Here is a 19,594-nt window from a genome sequence, read left to right as displayed (position 1 = left end):
CCTTTTGGGATGTGATTGTTTAACATGTTAACTCCATAACAATTATTATACACAATACAAGCGATAAGAATTGAATATAGTTGGTACCGAAATGTGTCATAACCTGAAAACATTGCAATGTGACACAGGAAACAGCTGTTTAAACGGGTCAAACCATGCCGTAGCAACCGTAGTCGACAAAACGTTACCACCCTCTATATTTATTAAAATAAATAGTAAATGTCTATTTTGATTATTCGAAAAGCGAAGCAAGTCAAATCACTATTTGCGAATGTTTTTTAGTATACTCAAATCTACGGTTTGTTTACATTTTCGTCCGATCCTTCCCCATTTTGAAGAGTAATTACGTACGAAAGCGTTAATAATACGGTCGCAGAAATCTTCGTATGCAACTTCGTACGAAGTGATCGCTTGCTTATAAAAAATAGTCATGCATGACGAAAGTTGGCTCTTGAAATAACCAAACTGTCAATAATTGATAACAACGACACGATTTTAAAACCAGGCAGCTCTCCCTGTATATTTTTTTCTGCACATACACCAGAGGCACCGTCTCTCAGCACTTTCAGTGCTTTGATTCATTTTTGGTAATAAAAAATGACAGAGGTAAATGAAACAATTAAGAAAACCAAACTTGATAGCCTTTTTCTTTTCCATGATTTCAATTTTACTCATGGAAGTAAAAACAAGAAATTGATTCAGTAATACCGTTTATTGATTTTTGTTTTACAAAGCGCAAAACTTTGTTTAATCTGAAAACGTGTCGACCTACATTTTGAAGATAGTTTATCTGCAACACATTCAAAACGTACAAAACATCTGTATACATTTGCACCACTCGCTTTTTTGAAAATGAATCGACCCATGTTTTGAAGAAGTCTTACTGCAAAGCGATTTAATACGTAAGAAACACAGGTATATAACCTACATTTTGAAAAAGTCTTACTGCAAAGCGATTCAATACAAACGATACACATGTATATATTTAAACCACTCTATTTTGTGAAAATAAATCCACCTACATTTTAGAAACAAAAGCGATTCAAAAGTATTGTGCGTTTCACACCTTACATGTATATTTCATTTAAAGTTGTCGACATGTGCAAACCAGTTCTAATCTAACAACTCTTGTCAACAGTTATAAACAATGTTATACAATGTACAGGCTTTCGTTTCGCTTCGTGAATTCTATTACGTAACGGCTGCTTAATTTAATCAAATAATTTATTCAGTATGGCCTGAAGGATGTCGGAGACTTCGTACCACTTCAATATCGTACCACTACTATATCGTACCACTCTTGGAGACATCGTACCACAAATGCACTATATAAGGGTTTTCTAAGGCGATTAGTAGGTGCTAATTAGGTGCTAACATGGTCGTGAAAGGAGACAATTGGGATACTTGAGGTTAAGAATGGTGTGAAAAACAGGTATAACAAGTGTTATACGATTATGTAGATTTATTCAAGTTCATGGAAATTTTTCAAATTATAGCACAAATAATCATACAAACCAAACATTAAAACAGCACATTACATATACAATAATGAAATGCAAATACAAAACTTAGATACACAGATACATAGGTAGATGGAAGATTTATTATCTTATTTACATAAGCACACAATAAGTTAAAACGGCAAATGATCATGAATACAAACAAACATCACATACAGCACATTACAAAAAACGAATAGAAATAAGAACATAAACTAATGGATTTTAAATCATTAAACAACGAATATCACTACATTGATTTAGCACATTAAAACACGATACTCAGTAGCACAGTCCAGGCGCGTAGCTGCCTTTACGCCAAGACGCCCGGGCGTGCACATTATTTTCACGAGTTTACTTTTATTGAATAAATAAAAGTATTTTTTTTTAATAATTTAAACGAAAAAAGTGTGTAATACTTAAAGTAAAACGGCACATCAGGTCAATTACACGCCACTCTGGGTGACCCGGTCGATAACTGTGTCATACTATGACGTCACAACTAGTATGTCATCTACTACATATGAAAGTGACGTCAATATATTTTTAATATTTTATTAATTCATGGCGGTCGTCCTCGGGCTGTTGTAAAAAATGAAAAAAACAAAACCTATGACACTGGACAAAATGTTCAAGCGGATGTTTGAAACCGCGACAGCGACTGCGTGCCCAGAAGCAACCGGCACGGCACCTTCGGAGCATGCAAACAGCATGGACCTAGATCTATCTGCCACAGAATCTGACAGCACCAAACCTGGACAGGCTCAGCCAGTTAAGTCTACCCACAGTGGTCCTTCATATCCTGATATAGCTACTGCGGCAAGTGGAGAACTTGAAGCAAAGTGGAAATGGTCGATATTGAAAGACACATGGACTGACTGCCATATGTTCAACTTTCCCTCAAGGTAGGTTGTGTTGTCTTTTGAATGCAAAAAAATACAATTAAGTGACACGCAGATTTAAAAATCCCCAACTCAAGTAAAAATTTAAAATGCAAATTTCCAGTTTATTTTCAATTATACTTCATTGCAACATGGCATGCTTGTGTAAAACGTTGTTTAACATTTGAGCATACACAATTTCATTGAAGTGTTGTGGGTAAAAACCGAGAAATCTGCCTTTGAATTTATCACTCTAATTTGAGATTTTCCTAAGAAGCTTTATGAATACGCCCCCAGTCTGACAGACCTTTAAATCTCGATCACGTCGTCGATATTAGTTAAGTATGTAACATATATGTTTAGTCATGCTTTTTACCCTTAGCCGGGCGGCTACGAAAATTGTCGTCTGCTAAAAATATCGTCTACTTCAATTTTAAATATCGTCCGATTTTCTTCAAATTTGGTATACCCTTTTTCTAGTATTAAAAAAAACTTGGATCCAGATGAGATACTCGGCGTCTGGTCTGGATTCAAGCTGTTTGAGTAAGCATGAATAGTCGCGAATAGCAGGTACAGGGTTAGGTAAACAAAATAGTGTAGACCCTAGTTGCATTATATTTTAAACATTTATAGGTTATGGTAGTTGCATCAAAAAAGAGCTTTGGTAAATTTATAATACAATTTACCGGACACTTCATGGTGAAAACTGTTCCTTGATAGAAGTCAGAACCAGGTCAACTAATACATCTTTTGTTTTCTCTTTTGTAGAAGCATCCATGGGAAAATGAGAAAGCTGTCATCAAGCTGGTTGACAGACCACCCCTGGCTCAGATACTCGATTTCTACAGATGCCTTATTCTGCGCCCCCTGTTTCGTATTTGGACGGAAAGATGCGAAGGAGAAAACTTTCATCAGTACACCAGTGAAGGATTGGTCCAACCTAGCCAAGTACGTCAAGAGGCACGAATTAGCAGAGTCAAACCATCACAATGTTACAGCTATGGCGGAACATTTTCTTGATATACAATCAGGTAAGATGGAACCCATCACAAGTTCTGTATCGGACAGTCACAGACGCCTAGTGGAGCAGAACCGCCATATTCTCAGGAAAATTATAGAAGTAATCGTCCTTTGTGGTAAGCAAAATATCGCTATCAGAGGTAATACAGAAGAACGAAGCAATTTTTTAGCCATACTGCATTCAAAGGCAGCAGATGACCCTATCCTAGCACAGCATCTAAATGTTCCAGAAAATCGTAGGGCAACATACACATCGCCCGACATACAGAATGAACTGATCTGTTTGTGTGCTGAGCAGATACAGATCGAAATTGTGCAGGCATGCAATGATGCAGTCTGTTTCGCTCTTATAGCCGATGAGTCGACCGACAAGTCAACAAAAGAACAGGTGTCCGTGTGTCTGCGATTTGTCCAACGTGGAAGCGGTTCCCAGCAATTTAGAGTCCGTGAAGATTTTCTTGGATTTGTTCAAGCAAGTAGAACAACTGGCGAGGTACTTGCAGAACTACTCTTGACCTCTCTTGAAAATCATGGAATCGAAGTAGATAAGATGCGGTCTCAGGCTTATGATGGTGCCGCAAATATGTCTGGAAAGCACAGGGGCGTACAGGCACGAATTCGTCAACGGGTGCCGTCTGCGCTGTATGTACACTGTAGAGCCCACTGCCTCAACCTAGCAGTTATGCATAGCAGCAAGGACCCATGCATAAGGTCAGTGATGACAACTGTGCAAGAGGTAGGGTTTGCATTTGATTATTCGGCCAAAAGACTAAACTTCTTTGTTGATGAACTTGCTGCTGACCAAGACGCACAGGAAAAGCTGAAGAAACGCACCAAACTGAGAACTCTGTGTGAAACTAGGTGGACTAGCCGAGCCGATGCCCTCTCAACGTTCAAGTCAGCATACAGCGTTGTTGTTCATGCCCTTGAACAGCTACAGGAGGATGGCGATGACAAGGCAGGCCAACACTTGGCGTCGATCATGAAGTTTGACTTCATAATCGGACTGGTCGTTGCTGAGCACGTTATGCAAAGTACAGTTCCGTTGTCTTATCTTCTTCAGGCAGTCGACTGCGATTTGCTTGAGGCAACGCGAGAAAGTCAAACCCTCATCCGCCAGTTTCAAAACGAAAGGGCAGACCCTAATGTCTGGGAAGCATTGTTTCAGAGCGCTAAAGATATTGCAGCAGAATTTGAGATTGAACCTTCAATGCCCCGTCTTGCTCAACGCCAACGAAACCGGGCAAACCCACCGGCCAATGATCCACAACAGTATTGGCAGCGAGCTCTCTACTTCCCTTTCTTGGACCATTTGTGTCAAGAACTTAGCGACAGATTGATTGTGGCCGAGGAAAGATTCCGTGCACAGTACTTGATTCCATCCAAGTTGAACCTTTGCACAGACGGAATGGTGGATCTCATTTTTGCGGGGTATTCGGTGGACCTACCTCAGGGAAACCAGTCATTCCATAACGAGGTTAGGCGGTGGAAGGCTAGATGGCAATTGATGGATGAAAATGACAAACCAAGCACATTGGGTGAAACTGTAGCATCAACCAATCCGGATCTTTACAAGGGAGTTTATACAGTACTCACCATTCTTCTGACCATGCCGGCATCATCTGCTACTGCTGAACGGAGCTTTAGCGTTATGCGCAGGGTGAAAACCTACCTGAGGTCGACGATGCGGACAGAGCGCATGACAGGACTTGCCCTGATGCACGTATATCGGGATGTTAACATTGACATTGACCAGGTAGTGTCTAAATTCGCTGGAAGCAAAAGCCGAAGGCTTGACTTTGTTTAATGAATGTGTTCACAAATAAATAAATCAGATGTGAAAAGAGAAATTTGTTTCAGTATTTTAAGGCAATAATACGTTTCCAAAATGCGTCAGATGTCACCATTTACATTCAACAGTTTCAAAAAATTCCGGGGGGGCATGCCCCCAGACCCCCCTAGCACTTCGGCGGCTTCGCCGCCTCAATGGGCGTCCACATTGATTTTGATCCAGCTACGCGCCTGCAGTCACTTATGGTTTAATTCACATGTTATTCGTCATCGCTGTAATTCTCTGCTGATGTTGCTATGGGTCCTAGTCCGATGATGTGGCTGGCTGTCCTTAGGAGTTGGTTCGTCGTCATGTTATCCTCTTCATACTTCTCCCAGGCTTGATGTAGTTTCTCGTGAGTTGACCTGTATTTCTTCCTGTGCAGGCGTTGTAAGATGTTGGCTGAGACCAGCCGTGCCTGGATGTCCACGTACTGGGCCTCTCCATACAGGAGAGGTACAAGAACGTAGAAGGGGAGCTGCGCTCCTCCGGCTCTAGTGTTAAGGCGGCGGTGCCATCCTTCCACATCATTGTTTGATCTAACTGTCTCCATGTAGACATACCAATTTTCTGGGCGCCATAGCGTGCCTTCTACCCATGTTCTTCCGATGTAGTCTACCAGGTCCAATATACGCTCACTCTCCGACTCCACAGCCTGCTCCCTTAGTGTAAGGAAGGCAGGCCTCACATGCTCGGCGGGTAGGTAGGGAAGAGCCAGCAGCTTCCTGACAAAGTGATATACTCCTCCTTTCTGAGTATAGGGTGGTGCCAGTCCCAGACGTGACACCTTCCGGTATACCCGCTGAGACCAATGGAAGCTGCAGCCCTTCACAACGGTGTTGGGAAATACTTCCCGGACTGCTTGCCATGCGGCAGCTTCAAAATCTAGCATGAACCACTCAACAATTGGATCACCAAGCCGTTCCTTCACCGCACGTAAGACAGCTACGTAGTCCTGTTTTGTCCTCCGTGTCATGAGGACAAACAGGAGGGGACCTGCTTGACGTTCTCCCCGCTTCGAACAAAGGAGTGGATCGACATCAACTGGTAAAATGGAAACGATGGTTTTATATGTTTTCTTTCAATTTATTTCAAACAAGAGATTTACATTTAAAGTTTATTATGTTTTTGCTAAATGAACCATTAAAACAATTACCAAAATACAAACATTGTTCAGAACTTGAACCAGCATACTATATTTCGTATATATATATATATATATTCTCTCAATTATCTATACATTTCTAAACACAAAAATTATCAAAAACTTATATAACTATACAATATATATATATACGGTACGATCTCTCCAGCCGAATGGTACGAAGTCTCCTGGTACGATATTGAAGTGGTACGAAGTCTCCGTAACGTTAAACCACGTGCATAACTGTAATTTCATCAAACACGTCGGATAATATTTTCAAGAATGCCAGGTAAGAATTAAATCGATTATTTTTGTTGATTGAAATAATGTCTTAATTGATGTGATTAAACAGATTTTATAAAACAAATTTTATGATAGTAGTAGTTTTGAAACCGACAATGTTATATGAGGAAAAGATAAGATGTAATCGAGATTGAGAAATGACTTATTAAAAAGAGTTTTGTGATTTTAGGGTCTGGCCCCATTATTTCGAAAGCATTCACGTAATTACTCATTTGAGTACAACGTTTTTAAAATACACATGTTACTATATATAGTAACATTTTAACGTTGTCAGAATAGTCATTATCGGCGCGGCGGGACCATAATCATCAAAATTGATAATAGCCCCGGGGCTATTATCAGTCACGTGACCGATAATGACCCTGCGATTGTCCGCACGTGCAACGTGACGCAATTTCACGTTGTTGAAGATGGCTGACGGAGTAGACATTGTTGAACGTACGCTCGAAAATTTAGCCAACAGGCTACTTCAGCTGGATTCTGCCATCGAAAAAAATGAACATTTCACTGAGGCACAAGCCCGGCAATTCATTGAAGCAAAGAAAAACAAGGCTACGGTAACAAAAACAAGGAGTGACATGAAAAAGGTGAACGATTGGCTGAATGATGACGGCGAGACCCGCCAGATCAAAGACATTCCACCAAAGGAGCTAGATATTCTTCTATCCAGATTCCTGCTCAGTGTCAAGAAGACCAAGCTTTCGGCAGAGGCGAATGGCCCCGCTGCAACCAACTTCGAGCCATCTACGTACCCTGCGTGGCATCTTGTCAAGTGTAAAGAGGCACCTGTCCGAGAATGGTAGGCGTATTTTTGTTTGTTATTATTATCTAAAACAACTAAAGTTAATATATAAACACCTTAATAGTTATATATTTTATAGTTGCCTATAATTTTATGCACAGACTTTGATTATTTAAATCATAATCAACTCGTTTTGCAGAGTACGAAGGCGATGTCATAGGCGGAAAAGAGTTTAAACTCACACGGGACACACTAAAAGCGAAATGCGTGGACTTGAAAGAAAAGGGACTTGGCAACAAAAAACAGAGAGCCGATCCCTTCACTTCCTCAGAGATTCAACAACTCTACGAAAAGGAACTTCTTGGAGCCGGTAAGTTTGGTAGTTAATTGATTGTTTACATATCACTAAGCAACAAAGACAAGGGAGACAACTAAAGCATTAAAGAGAACGATATAAGCCGGTCCCCGGTATTCAAAAAAGCCTACCTTTATAATATGTATTGCGTGGTAATAATGAATAATGGGTAATTATTATTGTATGACGAAATTCATGGATTTTATGTCTGTTATTTTATATTTCTTTAACCTAATATATATTTTATAAACATTCATTACTATATTAAGGTAGAAAAAAGAAATCTATATGCATTTAGAGTGAGTTTACAGTGCAGTACATTGTTAAACAGTAGAGAACATTATACAACATAATAATCAAGCACAATTTAACTGTGTAATTGTTTCAAATGGTATCAATTTCGAATTAATTACAGCCTCTCCAATTTCCCTCACAAATACCATTTGGCTTAACAACACCATGCACCTTGGATTGCGAGGAAGACAGGAGCACTTGACCATGTTGTGGGGGGACTTGGAATTAAGCCAGACCTCCGATGGTGTGAGTTACTTGGCCTTCACGGAGAGGGCGACAAAAACAAGAAACGGAGTTGCTGGTGACCACAGGCAATATGTACCTAAGCTCTTTGAACAGCCAGGTAACCAAGTAAAAGTAGCATTGTTATAAAAAGGTTATTTTTTCTATTGTTAACAGATGATGTTCATTTATTGCAGTTATTAGCAAAACTTTTTAAACTAAAATCCATTTAAAATAAGAATTCAAATGTTGATTTTGTAAAAAAGAAATAAATATGTGATTGAGTACTCTAAATGTGTTTTAAAATTATTTGTAGGAGACCCAAACTGCCCTGTAAGGTTATATCAGCTTTACAAGGAAAAGAGACCACCTCAGATGTCCGCCCCAGAAACAAGGTTTTATGTAGCCCTGAATCCAAATTTTGGAAAGGGAACAGAATCAAATGATCTCTGGTTCATCAACCAAAACCTGGGAAAAAATAAATTGGGACAACTGGCCAAAACCATGAGTGAGCAGGCTGGATTTCAGGCTAGGCATGTTAATCACTCTGCAAGAAAAACATGCATTACAAATTTGCTGGATGCCGGTTGTTTCCCTACTGAGGTGGCACAGCTGACTGGTCACAAAAATCTGATGTCTCTAAATCATTACCATACAAACAATATAGAAAAGCAGCAAAACATGTCCAATATTCTTCACATGTGTAAGAGAAAAGAACCAGTGACAAATCCAGAACCAGAACCAGTTACTAGCATGGAGGAATTTGATGATGATGACAATCAGGAACTTGTAGCAGCATCCCAGGAAATTGAGCAAGTGCTATCCTCCATCCAAACATATGAAGAGATTCATGTAAGAAAACCAACACATGATGAAGCTGAACAAGTTTTAGACCTTCCCATTAAACAAAGCCCAGGTGGAACACTGACCCTGCAAAAAATTATGAAGGACACTCAGTCACTGTTTAATGGCTGCACCTTTAATGGGCCTATCAGCATTAATTTGAGAAATTAGGAACCATACAATATGCATGCATAACTGGTACTGCCTCCTTAAGTTGTAGGCACTGGAATGAGTGAACAAAGTTATTCTGCATACATGTTTTATTCCATTCATCCACTGTTATTATTATATTGTTTTTATTTCACATGTTTTTGGGTTGAAAAATGTTCTTTTATCTTCACTTCCTGTGAAATAAATGTGTTCTACATGTATTTTATTTCAATTTGCTTTTCCAGTATCGGCATATCGACAGACTACTGAATACTTGAGTCAAAACATGTGTATTAAACAGTTCAATATATGGCCGCGCGGGGCCAATGAGTGATAATAGCCCCGGCATGTTGATAATGGCCCGAGGGCTTTAGCCTTCAAAATAAGTATTGTTTTTGACATTTATTAATCCTTTTTGATAAATTAAAACAATTGTTTTAAACATGGTAAATCTTATTTGGGAGTAACAATGCATCTTTAAATAAATCATGGACGATCCCACGAGTTTTTGTTTTTATCTTTACGTATAACAACACCGTGGCTGTCGAAAGGGGAACCTTTCATCGTGACGTACAGTCAGCAGATTCGCCTGTCTCCGAGCCTCCTGAAGCACGGCCATTAATAAAGGACTGACACGTAGGGACTTCATACTAGCATCCCTGTCCCCTGTTCTTATTTTTCCACCATCGCCCTCATCAATAGAAGGTACAGGTTGAATGGATCCATCATCGCCGCCCCCGCTTCCTCCTCCAGTATTTCCCATAATTATCTTGGTCTGTAAATATTAAAAACACCACACAAAAGCATTATTACATTATCTTATAATCAGTTCTGTATAACTATTTGTTGCCTTATAATTTCGTGACCTCCATATTGGCTATTCAAAATAGCCCGACGGGATGTCACAAACCGCTTAAATTTTGTGCCGGTTATGTTGATGTTATTGTATTTTAATGATTGACTTCGTAAGTCAGTCGAAATGAACGTACAATAAAACAATGTTGCCAGATGGCATTTCTTTATTTGTATATGATTTTTACGTAGCACATAATATCCCTTTCACAATGTCACAGCATTTCACCGAAGTATGGCAAGACTGAACTCGCAACGGTAGCCACGAGTTGTCTACGAAATAATTGGTAAACATGTGTGTACGGTTGTTTGCGAAATCTTTGCTATGTTAAAGACCATGGATATACGTCTTTAACGGCAGCTCACAAATTGTTTCGACATAAGTACGAAATTCCTTCTATACTTATTCGACATTATGATAAAGACGATTCACAAGAGTATAATTATGTTTTTGTACGATAAGTTAGAGTAACAGCGGTTTCGTACAAGTATTTATATACGAGTTTATGTAATATGGTACGATTAGTTGCGACAAGACTATTAGTACGGTAGGGAAACGACTCCGTTGGATATATGGCAAATATTGTACGAGTGTATTAGCATTTTGTGTACATGTATTTGACATAATCATGACATAATATGTGGATTAAATATGATCTCGATTCATTCGCGTTGAAAAATATGCCTGGGGACGATACAGATCCGCAAGAAGGTATGCAACGATTGTCTTGAGTTACTATGTATGACTGTCGTAGAAAATATCAAATACATGTACACTCGAAAAACTGCCGCTGTGGTTATCTGTACTACTTTCCTGACATATGCTAAAAAATACGTAACTTTCAACAAGAGTAAAGGCATAATGCGAGAAACGACAAAACTTAAGACTGGAATACTGACATTATGCGAGAAACAAACGACGTAACTTTAAACAGAGGTACTGGAATTATGCGAGAAACGACGTAACTTTAAACAGGAGTACTGACATTATGCGAGAAACAAACGACGTAACTTAAGACAAGAGTACTGACATTATGCGATAATCGACGTAACTTAAGACAAGAGTACTGACATTATGTGAGAAACGACGTAACTTAAGACAGGCGTACTGACATTATGTGAGAAACGACGTAACTTTAAACAGGAGTACTGACATAATGCGAGAAACGACGTAACTTAAGACAGGCGTACTGACATTATGCGAGAAACGACGTAACTTAAGACAAGAGTACTGACATTATGCGAGAAACGACGTAACTTAAGACAGGCGTACTGACATTATGCGAGAAACGACGTAACTTAAGACAGGCGTACTGACATTATGCGAGAAACGACGTAACTTAAGACACGCGTACTGACATTATGCGAGAAACGACATAACTTAAGAAAGGAATACTGACATTATGCGAGAAACGACAAAACTTAAGACAGGCGTACTGACATTATGTGAGAAACGAAGTAACTTTAAACAGAAATACTGACATTATGCGAGAAACGACGTAACGTATGACACGAGTACTGATATTATGCGAGAAACGACGTAACTTTAAACAGGTGTGCTAAAATTTTGAGAGAAACGACGTAACTTTAAACAGGAGTACTGACATTATGCGAGAAACGACGTAACTTAAGACATGAGAACTGACATTATGCGAGAATCGACGTAACTTTAAACAGGTGTACTGACATTATGCGAGAAACGACGTAACATTAAACAGGAGTACTGACATTATGCGAGAAACGACGTAACTTAAGACATTAGTACTGACATTATGCGAGAAACAACGTAACTTAAGACATGAGTACTGATATTATGCGAGAAACGACGTAACTTTAAACAGGAGTACTGACATTATGCGAGAAACGACGTAACTTAAGACATGCAAACTGACATTATGCGAGAATCGACGTAACTTAAGACAAGAGTACTGAAATTATGTGAGAAACAAAGTGACTTTAAACAGGAGTACTGACATTATGCGAGAAACGACGTAACTTAAGACAAGAGTACTGACATTATGCGAGAATCGACGTAACTTAAGACAAAAGTACTGACATTATGTGAGAAACGACGTAACTTTAAACAGGAGTACTGACATTATGTGAGAAACGACGTAATTTTAAACAGGATTACTGACATTATGTGAAAAACGACGCAATTTTAAACAGGTGTACTGACATTATGCGAGAAACAACGTAACTTTAAGACAAGAGTACTGACATTAGTGAGAAACAAAGTAATTTTCAACAGGTGTACTGACATTATGTGAGAAACGAAGTAACTTTAAATAGGAGTACTGACATTATGTAAGAAACGACGTAACTTAAGCCAGGCGTACTGACATTATGCGAGAAACGACGTAAATTAAGACAGGCGTACTGACATTATGTTAGAAATGAAGTAACTTTAAACAGGAGTACTGACATTATGTAAGAAACGACGTAACTTAAGCCAGGCGTACTGACATTATGCGAGAAACGACGTAACTTTAAACAGGTGTACTGACATTATGCGAGAAACGACGTAACTTAAGACATTAGTACTGACATTATGCGAGAAACAACGTATTATTAAACAGGCGTATTGCCATTATGCGAGAAACGACGTAACTTTAAACAGGAGTACTGGCATTATGCGAGAAACAACGTAACATTAAACAGGCGTATTGCCATTATGCGAGAAACGACGTAACTTTAAACAGGAGTACTGGCATTATGCGAGAAACAACGTAACTTTTAACAGGAGTACTGTCATTGTGCGAGAAACGACGTAACTTTAAACAGGAGTACTGACTTTATGCGAGAAACGGCGTATCTTTAAATAGGAGTACTGACATTATGCGAGAATCGACGTAACTTTAGACAGGCGTACTGACATTATGCGAGAAACGACGTAACTTAAGGCAGGAGTACTGACATTATGCGAGAAACGATTTAACTTTAAACAGGAGTATGTTTTATTGTTCGGCCCTCCCAGTAGTTTCAATTGTTTTATATACACCACAATGTGCATATTAGACCGTTTTTCGTAACATAATCAAACCCCGCCCGAACATGCAATGAATTTCAGCCCTTCGGACTTTCGAAAAGGTTGGAATGGAAATGAATATTCTAAAATGAGCTAGACTATTTCGTAGCCTTATTCACGCAAATCTGTCTATTGAATACCACATTCTATCACTTTTTTGAGTTTTAGGAAACTGAGCAAACAACAATCACGCACTTTGAAAAGGAACCGTACATTATGTTCAGCTTCGTAATTCTGATTACAAAGGATTGATTCTTATTTTTTGTACGATCATGCAATATGAACGCTCGGCCGAGATTTTGCATATCCATGAAGCGCACCAGCGTTGCTAAGAATTTATTTGCTTAAATATGTTTTTAGGAAAACAATATAATTATACTTACACTGTTATTTTCGTAAAATATTTTGATTTAAAGCTGAAATATATTCATTTGAAGAAAAAAGAGATAATAAGAAAATCATACGTCAGTTTAAATCGGTGATGTTTCGCTGAACAACATTAATACATTTTCATTCGAAAGGGCTTGCATCACATTTATTTTAGAAACAGGATTGAAAATGTACAGTATTTCTCTAGTTATAAATCTATAAAGTCTAAAACTCAAAAAGTGTTTGGAAATAGGCAACTGCTCAGTACTCTTTGCAAAGCGCCATTATTCGCCAACTTATCTACCTCATTAGCATATAGTTGGTCAGTTGTCGAATAAGGGATGTCGTTGGTTTTTCCTATACATTTCTCTTTTAAATCAATCAAGCACCGTGTGGTTTTAAGGTTTTATCAAACATCTGACTGTATCGTAGATTTATAAGCTTATTTATATTAATATTGCATGGTATAAGGCATTAGACTATTTTATCAGATATTGAATTGATCTATTGAACTACTAGTAAATAATTGATAATTAACCCGATAACATAGTGAACAAAGTTGCATTTCTCGAAACCGCGGTAAGTGTTCTTACATCCAAGCTCCTTAATAAAAGTGAAGGAGGTGTGCTGATTTGTTTTATTAGCACGTGCTAAAACAATGTTGGATACCTGTTCTACTGATTATGTATAGAATTATTTTCATACGAATATTTCCTTCATCACTTACTGATACTGCAACCTATATTTTTAGTCGGTTTTGAAAAATAAATGTTTGATTAGAAGTTATCATGTAGAAAGTTATATACATAATTAATAACATTTTATCATATCTGGCGTATACTGCCACCTTTGGATTAGAACAGATCATATATGATTTTAATAATGAAATCAACAACAGTAGTTTTAATATTGAAAGTTTTATTGCAATGTTGTCGCCACCTATATCGATTTGGTCTTTAAGTGAGAGAAATATGAGCAGAACGGCAGGTTCTTTGAATTAATAATAAACATTCAATAGCTGAAATGAAATACGTATATTGGTACTTTGTACAATGTGGTAAAGAAGTATATAATTCTTAATAAACTTACAGCACGAAACCGTTTAAATGTCCCTAAGCACTACAATATTATCAACTTCATTTGATTCTCTTCGGGCTTATATAACAGACTATTCTTAATCCAGATGAATACACCTCATATTGGGAAACCCGAGTGAGGTATTTTTAACTTGTTCTGAATGGCTGTCAAAATCGGAATAAGTATACTTCTGTTAAGCCATCGAAGACGTGTGCTCATTTGAAAAACCCCAAAAAACATCGGATATTTTTCTTTTCTTTTTCGGAACGGCAGTCCGATTATTAGATCATAAAAGCAACAATGTTACAGGTGATAAAAAAATACATAGATAAAGATTAAATATACCATCTAGATTGCTTGACCAGTTCGGAAAGAATTTCTTCATCTTTTACATGAACATAGACTCTATCAAATCTTTACAACCTATCACATATAACTAAGATCGGGTAACTTTAGCCAATTTGATAAAGTAGCCCGATGAAAGTTTTGCTTGTTTCTTGTAAGGATATTCGGACTATATCCAAATAGTGAAAGATGCATCGTGTGGGACAGGGAAACTGTAAAGAATAACAATCTACAGATCGGACAACAGCCCCTACATAATTAACTCTACCATTTCAAACCCTTATTAACAAGAATTGCTTGGGCAAACTTGTAATCACATTTTTTTCGATAACAAAATGTCCCTGATATGAGATATTTCAATGTGTAGTGGTCCGCTGTAGGCGGTGGATGTGCGTTCATAGTGTAACTGTCCGCTATAGGCGGCGGATGTGCGTTCATAGTATAACATTCCGTTATAGACTGAAGTACGTACATAGTACGTTCATTTACTTGGTTGGTAATATGCAAATTAGCAATGCCCGGGCTACGTGTGGATAGAGAATTTAGTGTATATAATGGGATCTGTTGGCCTTGTTGATCTTTCGCACGTTATAAATGCTAAAGGCAATTCACCAGCAATGCTATATTACATGTGTAGTACGTAACTTTGAGAATAGTCTAGTCTAACATTACAATATAGATGTCGGCAATTATCATCATCATCATCAGCAGCAGCAGCATTAGAAGCAGAAGCAACAGCAGAGTAAAAGCAACATTTTGAAGTGATTACGTTGAGTGTACACTAGAATGACATTTTAATTGTGAAATACGCTTAACTAGATTCTTGAATATAAATAAACCGTAAGAAATAATAGTATCCTCAGATGTCATTTATTGCCTTGTGTTTACAATATTTCAACAGGACAATCGCGTGATGATGACATTGCACACAGTGTTATTATGTCATATAGGACAACGACGAATGGGACAAAGCGAATCCCATGAAATCAGCAGAAGTCGGTCTTAGTTTAATTAAGGATAATTTATATCCGTAAATCAACATTGCTTAATAGACCATACACTGCATTTAAATGATAGTACAGTGCTATGATTAAGAAGATATTGGAATCATTGTTTGCTTCGTATAGATTGCAATAATGGTGCAGATTATTATCAATCATGAGCAATATCCGTTCTTGAAGTTAACACTGTAATCAGCGTGACATCTATTTATTTGTACCATTCAAATGCTGTATTTAAATTAAAGTCAGCGGGCGGAGAGGGGGATTTAATTAAAACAAAAAGAATATTTACTAAAACGCATTTACGAAATTGTTCTCTAGTTCTTTTAATTCAATTCCTATCGTTACAGGGACTTTTAAAATTTGACAATTGGAGAAGGAAACATACTCCATTACAAAGAATGACGTTATATTCACACACAATATTTATATGGCACTATCTTAACTCATGTCAAGCTGAAATCGAACCTAAAGAGTTATTGCCAGTTTTGCCTTTCTCTGACAAGTACTTTCATTAAACATTAAAAATAAATTAATTTCTGTAATATATTTTCAGGAGCAACAGGTGGGCCCGAAAATTATTCGAAAGCATGGGTCAGACTGAATATAAATACAGTTATGGAAGCTCTCTATCTCGTGAATTTATTTCGACTTCGTATTTCAAGTGTGCGTAATATCTTAAATATGCGAAAAAAACATTTTTATTAGAATTTGCAAATTTGACATATTTGACAGAAAAATTAAACTGCTTTATAACTTTTGAACAAATTCCCTTCGATGTTTTATATATAACTTTTATACTTAATTTCAATTTCTAACTTTTTCGTTTTATCACCCAAAAATACATAGCAAAACTTTATTCATTTAAAATCAAATCTGTTTGAGTCAAATGCGGTATTGTTCTTTTGATTATATCACAGGGCGTAGCACAATGCAAACAATGTATTTGGCAAAATAAATCGTTGTAAATGACTGTAGGCGTTATTTTTAAAGAAACAAAGTTTTGTTTTAATGTTTAAGAAACGTCATGTTAGTACGATTTCTATTGTTTCGTTTATGTAACCGTTCTAGATCGACATGTGACGGTACCATAATAGACGGTGCCAAAATTGCAACTTCGTATTCCTCTTACATTCAGTTTTGTTGACAGGTAAACCAAACAACATTAGAACTTAATAAAACTAAAGTTTGTTTACAGCTGCAGCATTTTTACGAGCTATTAGAAGAAACAGTTAGTAGGTGACCCTATATGGGATGAACGGGGCGCAGAATACCATATTCGGGTTCGAGCTATGATTTCCTTTGCCCCTTATATCCAATTTCGGGTCACCTACTAACAACGTAACTTATAATATTGGTCAGTTGATCAAAATTATCAAATAGTAAGTGGTTATTTAAAATGTTGCTGCTTGCTAAGAAAGTAGGTGGTTGTCGAGTAGTTTGTTGGTTTATAAGGAGGTCATCTTTCACAATAATATATAGCAATGCAGATGGAATTGACCTAGCTTACCCACCTATCGAGAGGTCGGATTGTGAACCTCAATATATCCGAGGTATATTTTGCTTGATAATGATATAGGATATAAGTTCTTCCATCTTATCAACAATGCTACTCAGAGAACTGCAGAGCAGTGCAAAAGGGAGATCATCGCATTGAATAAATCTAGTATTCCGTCTCCTGTAGTGGGTTGCACTTTCTCATTTATAGAACTATTGTGCAATTTAGTTACAATGAGGTCACAACAAGAACAGTTTCATATGAGTCTCCTTTAAATATCTGTGTTTTAAAAGTGTGTGTACTGTTAAAATACTCAAACTATTATACTTCTGAATAATCATGAAACTATCTTTTTAAATCAACATTATTGCAGGATTTACAAACATATTTTTATCAAAATTATTTTCCACTCTATATGGACTCAACCTAGGACTATAGGATAAGGGCGAGATTTTAAAGGATATTTTTATACATGAGTATATAGAAAACTAGTGACCACTGGGGCGGGGCCACTTTTGACCCCGGGAACGTTTTTTGAACACTCTTGGTTATGGAATACTTCCTGAGGCTGCATACCATATATCATGGGCCTGGGCCATAGGGTTTCAGACGAAAATATTGATTTGTTGACGCCGGTCGCCAAACAACGGACGACGGACGCTAGACGCCAGATATTGATATCACAAAAGCTCAACATTGAGCACACCTTGAAGGTGGAATTGAGGCTTTATGAAAAGCATAAAAGATAAATATTACAAACTAAATATAAACTAACCCACCGAGACCGTATTGTTATATTTCGTTTTAGATTAACACGCGTGGTATTCGCTATCGCTTACAAGGTATATTAACAGAGTCAGAAACGTTGTTGAATACTTTTAACAGACAAGTGTTGATTTAAAAACACGTTTAGCCTTCTGGATACAGTATCCAGATGAAAGGTTTGTTTAATCTATTCCGGTAACACAAGTTTAATTTGATTTGAGTTTCATGCTGCCGAAAGTCTAGTAGGAAAGGAGGAAATGGACTTTCAACATAATAACACTTGATACGCTCGTTTGTGAACTGCGCAGCACAACATATATAATTGCTAATGCTACCTAGTAACAAGAGATGGTATAAATTAAGGGTGATTTAATAAAACTAAAATGGTCGACAGTTACAGTCAGTTTGTAAAACAGAGCTAAATTCAAAGTTCTTCCCAAAACAAAAACTTGGAGCAGGGAAGAACCCATTAAACAATCAAATCATAAATGTAGATATTAACACTATTTGGTGTTACCATGAATGTGGCGTTTAACATGCGTGATAGTGTTAACCTACGGACTGTTCTATTTTTAGATCAAGCGTATCTTCATACTATGCCGAGGTGGCATGGGCAATGGAATGTTACTGTGACATAATAAACGTGAGTATTAAAATTAAATGATTTTTGTAATGATTTGAACTATTCACTTCTTCTAGAACAAATCGTAATGTATAGAACTATTATCTCTTGTTTGTAATATTAACTAACTTAAACCTTTGTAATTTTAAAAACCTGTTTTAAATGGTTAAATGTTATCGTTTTACCATTCCAATTGAATACATTTATACAAGCCAGCTAGCATTAATTTTCAATTCACATTAATTACTTAAGAACCCGTCATTGATCGATGACGAAAATATCACATATAGAAACAATCTACATTCGTGTACGTAGCTGGTATATATAAGAATGATTATATCAACGGTACAAATGTCTGATGATATAATGTTAAAATGATTATTTAAAGCGGAAAAAGGAATGCCAAACGAGGTTTCAAATAAAATTACTCATACGGAATTGTGTCGTAGTTTATTAATGTATCTTCAATATAATATGACACATATTATGCGTTGTCACCTATTTATTGAATTTAGGAGACTATATAGTTGTAACAAATACACCACAATACAATTATAACATCAAATACAAAGATTTGTATAATAACAAACCAAAATGATTATCTTGATTTAAAAATAAATCAAAACAACTGAGGGCTGTTCTTCCGAATAGAACAAAGGACAGATGAGATATTATCTTAACATGAAGTAACCAAATTCATACTACTGAGTTGAATGGCTTAATTAGTATCACCCATAAACAAAACAGATATGA

General features: G+C 37.2%; 3 protein-coding genes across 3 annotated transcripts in view; 2 read left to right on the top strand and 1 right to left on the bottom strand.

Moving 5' to 3' along the window:
- Positions 1 to 2,126: 2,126 nt before the first annotated feature.
- On the top strand, positions 2,127 to 5,207 carry LOC128204958 (zinc finger MYM-type protein 1-like). Its single transcript, XM_052906356.1, has 2 exons — positions 2,127 to 2,404; positions 3,149 to 5,207. The coding sequence occupies exons 1-2, from the start codon at positions 2,127 to 2,129 to the stop codon at positions 5,205 to 5,207; spliced, it is 2,337 nt and encodes a 778-aa protein (XP_052762316.1).
- A 244-nt stretch (positions 5,208 to 5,451) lies between these two features.
- LOC128204957 (uncharacterized) lies at positions 5,452 to 6,207 on the bottom strand. The gene has a single exon (XM_052906355.1). It carries the CDS (start codon positions 6,205 to 6,207, stop codon positions 5,452 to 5,454), a length of 756 nt encoding a protein of 251 aa, XP_052762315.1.
- Positions 6,208 to 6,637: 430 nt separating this feature from the next.
- The window catches only part of LOC128204956 (uncharacterized), a 29,027-nt gene continuing 16,070 nt past the window's right edge, over positions 6,638 to 19,594 (top strand). Inside the window, exons 1-2 of the mRNA XM_052906354.1 lie at positions 6,638 to 6,664; positions 18,796 to 18,862. The gene's annotated coding sequence lies outside the window, so the exon portion shown is untranslated. The remainder of the gene's footprint in view (positions 6,665 to 18,795; positions 18,863 to 19,594) is intronic.

This window comes from Mya arenaria, chromosome 10 (assembly GCF_026914265.1).
Source record: "Mya arenaria isolate MELC-2E11 chromosome 10, ASM2691426v1".
NCBI classification, from domain to species: domain Eukaryota; kingdom Metazoa; phylum Mollusca; class Bivalvia; order Myida; family Myidae; genus Mya; species Mya arenaria.
The sequence above is the reverse complement of the archived record's forward strand: the minus strand, read 5'-3'. Positions and strand labels throughout refer to the sequence as shown.

Coding starts and splice junctions, on each gene's coding strand:
- LOC128204957 (XM_052906355.1), bottom strand. CDS start 6,207: ATGACACGGAGGACAAAACAGGACTACGTAGCTGTCTTACGTGCGGTG.
- LOC128204958 (XM_052906356.1), top strand. CDS start 2,127: ATGTTCAAGCGGATGTTTGAAACCGCGACAGCGACTGCGTGCCCAGAA. Junction 2,405..3,148: donor ATGTTCAACTTTCCCTCAAG/GTAGGTTGTGTT, acceptor TCTCTTTTGTAG/AAGCATCCATGGGAAAATGA.